At 50.3% G+C, this 6,613-nt stretch overlaps 1 protein-coding gene across 1 annotated transcript; it reads right to left on the reverse strand.

Moving 5' to 3' along the window:
• Nucleotides 1–2,331: 2,331 nt before the first annotated feature.
• On the reverse strand, nt 2,332–4,542 carry vgf (VGF nerve growth factor inducible; the record flags this gene model as incomplete). Its single annotated transcript, XM_084451606.1, has 1 exon — nt 2,332–4,542. One exon carries the CDS (start codon nt 4,540–4,542, stop codon nt 2,332–2,334), a length of 2,211 nt encoding a protein of 736 aa, XP_084307732.1.
• Between the last annotated feature and the right edge of the window lie 2,071 nt (nt 4,543–6,613).

Here is a 6,613-nt window from a genome sequence, read left to right on the forward strand (position 1 = left end):
ATGTTTATTACCACTGTTACAAGGTACAACTAGAAAGAACAAGAACAACAGTTTTAGAGATTTCGTCATCGTACAAGACTCAACAGGGTCAACTCGCTAACGACAAAGTTTTTGTCTTTTACATTTTTTTATACTTTTTATCAATGCTTGTTTAGTCTTCAAAGAAGTAACACATTTTAGATGCAAGTACACATAAACGTGCAGACACTGTCCTCTCCAGTCTTTCTCTCTTTCATTCTTTTCTCTTTCTCTCCATCCCTCCTTCCCTTGGAAATTCTTCTACCATAAAACAAACTTATATTCAAAAATTTAAATAATGTGTTTTTTTCCCTCTCCTCTCTCTCTCTCTCTCTCTCTCTCTCTCAATCTCTCTCTGCCTCTGTCCTAGATCAGGCATCTCACACTTTTGGGCACTTAAGTATTGGCTTAAGAGGTTTATGGAAAGGAACTGTCTATTCTCATCTATGTATCTGGTGTTTACTGGACCTGTTCGAATGTCAAGAGAAAAATGCAGTGAGCTAAGTGAACCGTATAGTATCAGCTTAAAACATGCATACACACACGCATGCACGCGCACACTCACGCACACACACACACACACACACTTTCTGCTTCTCTATGCATGGTTTCACATTCAGTGTCTCCCACATCTGTATTTTCACTAGTTTGGCCTCACATCGGGATCGTTTTTACAGAGATTGTCAGCACCATGTTTGATCTGTTTTAGCTTTGCGTTTTTGTTTCTTGGATTAAGCCAATAGACAGCCACGACGCTGACAACATGAAGACCAAACATGACATGACTAAGGCCTTGTGTCAAATCAAGGGACAAGTGAGGATTTTTCCTCTGGACAGAACAAAAATAAAACTGTGGGGTATCAGAAAGAGATCAAAGCTCAGTCCATCTCTACGTCCAAATCTCTCGTTCCATAGAGCAGGTACAATTCCATCCCAAGACAAGTCAACTCATTGAAAAATCACCTTATAACCGTTTTTCAATTTGAGAATTTGGCATCAATTCATCCCTCGAATGGACTTGAAATCAAATGGAACTGGAACCAAACCCTATTTACAATCTTTTTTCTAGACATGAGTAATCAAATTGAGATATTTAACAGCCTTTGCAGTCGGATAGGAGAAATAGCACAGCAAGTCAATAGCTTTATACGTCAAACATTTTCTTTCACAATGTTTAGTACAAATAGTTGGAATGAGACAAATTCAAATTTGCTTCGTAGAAAAGGCCATTTTACACGCAGTGATATCACAAAACAGAAAGACAAAATAGAACAAAAGAGAAATGAAGTAATAGAAATATAACATGAGGGTAGACCCAAGTAAACCCAGTTTACCTACAGTACCTCTTTAAAATGAGGCTGAGAGTTTACCCGCCTATCTTCTGTATTAATCACTGAGGGGAAACAAGGTGGATAAACTGCACTGGACAGAGTTTACCCAGCTCTGTATTTACCACTACACCCCTGTATAGAACAAATACTTCAAAGGAAAACACATACAGTCCACGTCTGTTTACAATACAGAATTACTTAATTTGGTAGAATGAGTCCTCTTGTCAGAAAGTCCTTACAATGGCTATCTGTAGTCTATATGGGTACAATGGTTCAGGGAAAGGTAAAATTCAAATGTTTTTTTTGCAAATTTTGATTTTCTACAAACACTCACTTTGAAATGATAACATACAGTATAGCCTGTTTACCCCCAAATAAAGTGAATCATACATACACATTGGTAAGGCTTGGCAACAGAACATTGCCTTTGCTCCTAGTGATGATAGCTAAATGCTAACTCAATTTTGGCTTCATCGTTGACATCTGTGTATCTTCTTTTGACAGTCTTGTGTCTTGGTGTTTGAGTTCTAGACCTATTGGGTGACGGCAAACATGACAATGTCCTCTAAAGGAATGTTCGTCATTTTAGAATCTCGGAACGGCGGAATGAGAGTGTACATCAGGAGTTCTGCTGACAGGTTCTAGAATTGGGTGATTTTGTGCTCCCATATCTTTCTCTTTCGCGGCCTCTTCTGACAATAGTCTATTTCTTTCTTTTGTCATCTTTTTCTGGAGAAGTGTGTATCTTTTTTCACCTTTTCTCCCATCTCGTCCATCTGCAAGTCCAGTACACCCAAAGAGCAACGAAAAATAAAAATGGAAACTGACCAAACTAACCTGTACACTATTAAGGGGACCAAAAAGAAACAGACTCAACATAAACAAAATATAAAACGGAGTTGGCGGTAAAAGAAAAATCATCCTTTCAGTCTCTCCATCCCTCCATCCATCCCCGCCCTCTGTCTCTCCTCTCATCCCCTCTTCACTGGAACATCCTGGACCTCTTCCGGAGAAGCTGCTGGATGAAGTTCTCCAGATCCTCGGCGCTGTCCGCTCGCGGGCCCACCCGGCCGTAGTAGTCTTCGTCCCGGGTTAACAGGGGTCCTGGAGGTGCGTAGTAGTAGGCAGGCCTTCGGCGACCCTGCGCCCGGGGAGCGGACCTGGGTTTGGGCATCGGGGCCGGGTAGAGGTAGGGGTTGAATGTCCGCGGGCGCTGGGGGAGGACGTAGTCGGAAAGGTAGAGGTTACGCCGGAGGGACGCGGCGGACGGGGGCTTCCTCGGCCTGGGCTGTACCCAGGGACGGTACCTCCTCTTCGGGGGGAAATCCAGGTCATAGTCCAGAGAATTCCCCAGGAGGTCGCCGAGCGAGAGCGGGGTCTGGGGCTTGGCGTAGTAGCGGGGCTTGGGAGGGGGGAAGTAGATGGGGTAGTAGCCCCGGTAGGTCTTCTGGTAGGAGGGGTAGGGCGCGTAGGAGGAGGAGGAGGGGGCACGAAAGGACTGCGCAGGCTTGGTGATCCACAGCTCCTGATTGGTGGGTTTGAGCGGGACATTCTCTTTGAACCACGCCTTGAGGGGGTTGACTGGCGGAGGGGGCTGCTTGGGGGTGGGGTTTCGGGGCGGCAGAGGGAGGGACTGGACGGCGTTGGCGGAGTTGGCCGCCAGGGGGCGTTGCCACGGCGATCCACCGACCTCAGGCCCGCCTGGCGCGTCTTTCTTCTTCTTCTTCTCCACGTCGCTGATGATGTCGACCACGTCGTCGGCGGGGAGGTGGAGCCTGCTGGAGATCTCGATCAGCTTGTCAATGGTCTGCGGGTCGATGTCGTCGCCGTCGTCGCCGGTGGTGGCGGCCTCCTCGTCGGAGCGCTTGTCCTCGGCGGCGTTGCCATTGGAGATGGGTGGCGCCTTCTTTCGGCTCTTGTCCGCGTACTTCCCTCTGCCGCCATCTTGCTTGACCATGTACTGGAGGAGCATGTCAGAGGCGATGTCGGCCATCTTCTCCTCCTCCGCTTTAGCCCGCTGCGCCTCCGCCGCCTGCCTCCGAACCTCCTCCTGCTCCGCCCTGGCCCTCGCCTCCTCCTCCTCCGGGCTCAACGCCTCCTCCTCCTCCTCCCCTTCCTCATCCACCCCTTCATCCTCGGGAGAAGTCGGCGGAGGCTGGTCGGCCGCAGTGTTGTCGAAGTCGTCCACGAAGTTGCCTCCTCTGAAGGTGGGGAAGCTGAAGGCCTTCTGGGTCTCCTCCTGCCACTTCAGCTTCTTCTTGGACATGGCCAGCTGGTGGCCTTTGGGTTTCCCGTTGACGTCGTTGGCCGGGAGCGCCTGGCCCAGGCCTGGGCTGTAGCCCCGGCTCTCCCTCTGCACCAGGGACTGCCTCTCCCTCTCTCTCTCCTTCTCCCCCTCTGTCTCCATCTCTCGCTGTCTCTCTCTCTTGCTGGTCGCGCTCAGGCTCTGGAACTCTTCCAGCATGGTCTCAAGGTTCTTCACCTCTTCTGGACTCAGCTGCTCCTCCTCTTCCTCCTGCTGCTGCGCCTCCTCTTGGGAAGAGGGACCCTTCTCCCGCGCCTCCTCCCGGGCACCCACCTCCTTCTCCAACGCCTCCTCTCCTCCACCTGCCGTCGCAGTTGACGTCTGTTCCGTCTTCGCCGGTATGGTGTGACTGCTGGTACGGCTGGTCACCTTCTCCGTCAGCTTGTCCTCCTCCTCCTGCTTCCTCCTCCTCTCTTCCTCCTCCTCCCTCTCTCGCTCCTCCTTGCCCTGGGCCGCCGCCACCGCCAGCTCCAGCTCCTGACGCCCGTCCCGGTCTCTGTCCGCCCCCTCTGCCGCTCCCGCCTCCTCCGCCTCCCCCTTCCCCCTACCCTCCGCCACCTCCCCCTCTCCCGCCCTTCTCCTCTCCTCCGCGGGCTTGTTCAGGGCCTCCAGCAGGACGGCGGCGAGCGCCCTGGGATCGACGTCCTTGAACAGCTCGTCCTCCTCTTCCTCCTCCCCGAGAGAGCCCCTCGGTGGGGGGGCTCCCTCCCGTCGCCCCCCCCCTCCACCCCGGGTGGGAGTCAGCCCGGGAGGAGGCTGGGGGCTGTCTGCCCCCCCCCCTCTCCCCCCCGTCACAGCGAGGGGGCTGGAGGTGGAGAGCCGGAGCAGGCCTCCCGACAGGAGAACCAGGAGGGTAAGGGCACTTGTGGCATTGCCAGCCCCGATCATGGCCACACAGATTGGACGGTGTGGAGGACAGGGTGGTGGGGTCGGGGTGGGGGGGGGGGTGATGCGCCTGGAGAGAGAAGCCAGGGAGAGAAGATAGATTCACATTAGAAAAGGGGAGATAGGAACATATTTGGGGCTTTGTTGAGCGGGGATTGAGAGAGATATGAGAGAGAGAAAGAGAGGGGGGGAGCAAGAGAGAGAGAGAGAATTCACATCGGCTATAAGAATGGAGACAGATCGAACATTTCATTAAGGTTCAGTTAAGTTTTCTTTCCCTTTTTAATGAGTGTCGCTACGCTGCCAAGAAACTCATTAGCTGTTGTTTGAGGCGCCTGTGTTAATGGTTGCCTTCATGGAGAATGAGGCATAGACTAAATAGGCTATTGGAGTAGGCTAGCCTAGTTGTCATAATTGTCATCATAATCATCATCAGCATGTTATTCATTATCAGTGACTTATTCTATCCTATCTGTCTATTCAGTCGCCCTCATACTATACAATTATTCTCAATTTTGAATCATGGAAATCTTTACGCTAAACTGCAATCCTGTCAGAAGGAACAACAGAGTCAGGATCAGGAGTTCATAAGATGGCTGAACACAACCAGTAGCACTTTGAGATGGTGGGCCTTTCCAATACTCATCTAGCCCAGTAGCCAACATAAATGATTCCTTTGCTCTATCCCTCCCCATGGCACAGCCTCGCCTTAGCGCTGATCAGGACATGACACGATTAACGACGGGCTTTGTGGAATTATCTTAACTTCTTCTGTGAAGTAAGTTATCGGTGGGTTAGGAAGACGGGTTTTCTGTTGACAAACAGTCACAACCTTTAGTCCCACAGCCGACAGTAAAATAACCCTGGCCCCACGTTTGAAGTGGGCTAATCCCCAACCGTTTTCAGTAATCTTTTCTCTCCCGCGCTTCACTGGGCCGCTCTAGCGAACGGTTCATTAACGAATTGGCTCGCGGGCTAGCCGGTGGCGCGTGGCGAGGCAACAGCTGGGGCAGCTGGGAGGAGCGATGATGCGTCCTGGGGCTCGCGCCGCAAGCTCTGTACAAAACTACAGGCGTTGGTTATGTTGTCTTTACCTTGTGACCATGGCAACAATACTCGAGACCCCCACCAGTAGCCCATCATGCGTACACTTTTATAGGCTTCGCCACTTACAAAGTTCTTAGTAAAATAACATAATTGTGCTATTTTTTTCTGAGATATGCGGCAACATGTGCTGGTGCCATAGACGGAAACATCAATCAAATCCACCCAATCATCTAATAAACTCAACCAACAGTGACCATTGATAACCTTCTGGACATATACTTGACCTCTACTTGACCTGTCCAAAACCTCATCCAGATCACTAATGTAGACTATCCCACAAACCCCACGCCTCTGGGTTGCATTTGGAGATGATATAGAGTAGAGATTAAAAGATCACGTATCAGGATAGGAGCCTACCCTCGCGCTCATCATGCATAACACAGATGGTAATCCGCGCGCAACTCATCTGACTCGCGCGCTGCGCGCATGGTAACAAAGGGGATTAGAACACGGCTACTGCTGTGGGGACCTGCCGTTCCCGTGACCAGATTATTGCTGATTATAATTTAGATGTTTCTTTTACATGTAGGCCTAACATAAACTCGATATGTTGTCTATGCTCATATCTAGATGCGTAGGCCACTCATCTGCATCATATGCATATGTCATAACTTTTAATTTTGTCTGATTTTGTTTGTTCATATATCTAACTCGTGAGCTGGAACATTTGCATAACCAGCACCAGCATCCTAAAAGCTAAAAGCACCCCCCCCCTTCCCCCCCACCCCGCCCTCTCTCTCTCTGGTAACGCCTCGATGAGGGCAATATACTCCCGATGCTGCTTGTCACCACCTAAGCCAAAACCCATTAGTAATCGGCTTTCAAGAAGCCCTATCTCAACAGAATATTCTCTAGACACCACGAAGCTGTTTGTGATCTGAGGAAAACAAGCTCTTCAGAGAGGCTCACGCACGTCTTATAGAACACATGCACTCAAACTGTCTCCCAAACTGGAGTTACAGAATGC

Source organism: Borostomias antarcticus (assembly GCF_949987555.1).
Source record: "Borostomias antarcticus genome assembly, chromosome: 17".
Taxonomy (NCBI): domain Eukaryota; kingdom Metazoa; phylum Chordata; class Actinopteri; order Stomiiformes; family Stomiidae; genus Borostomias; species Borostomias antarcticus.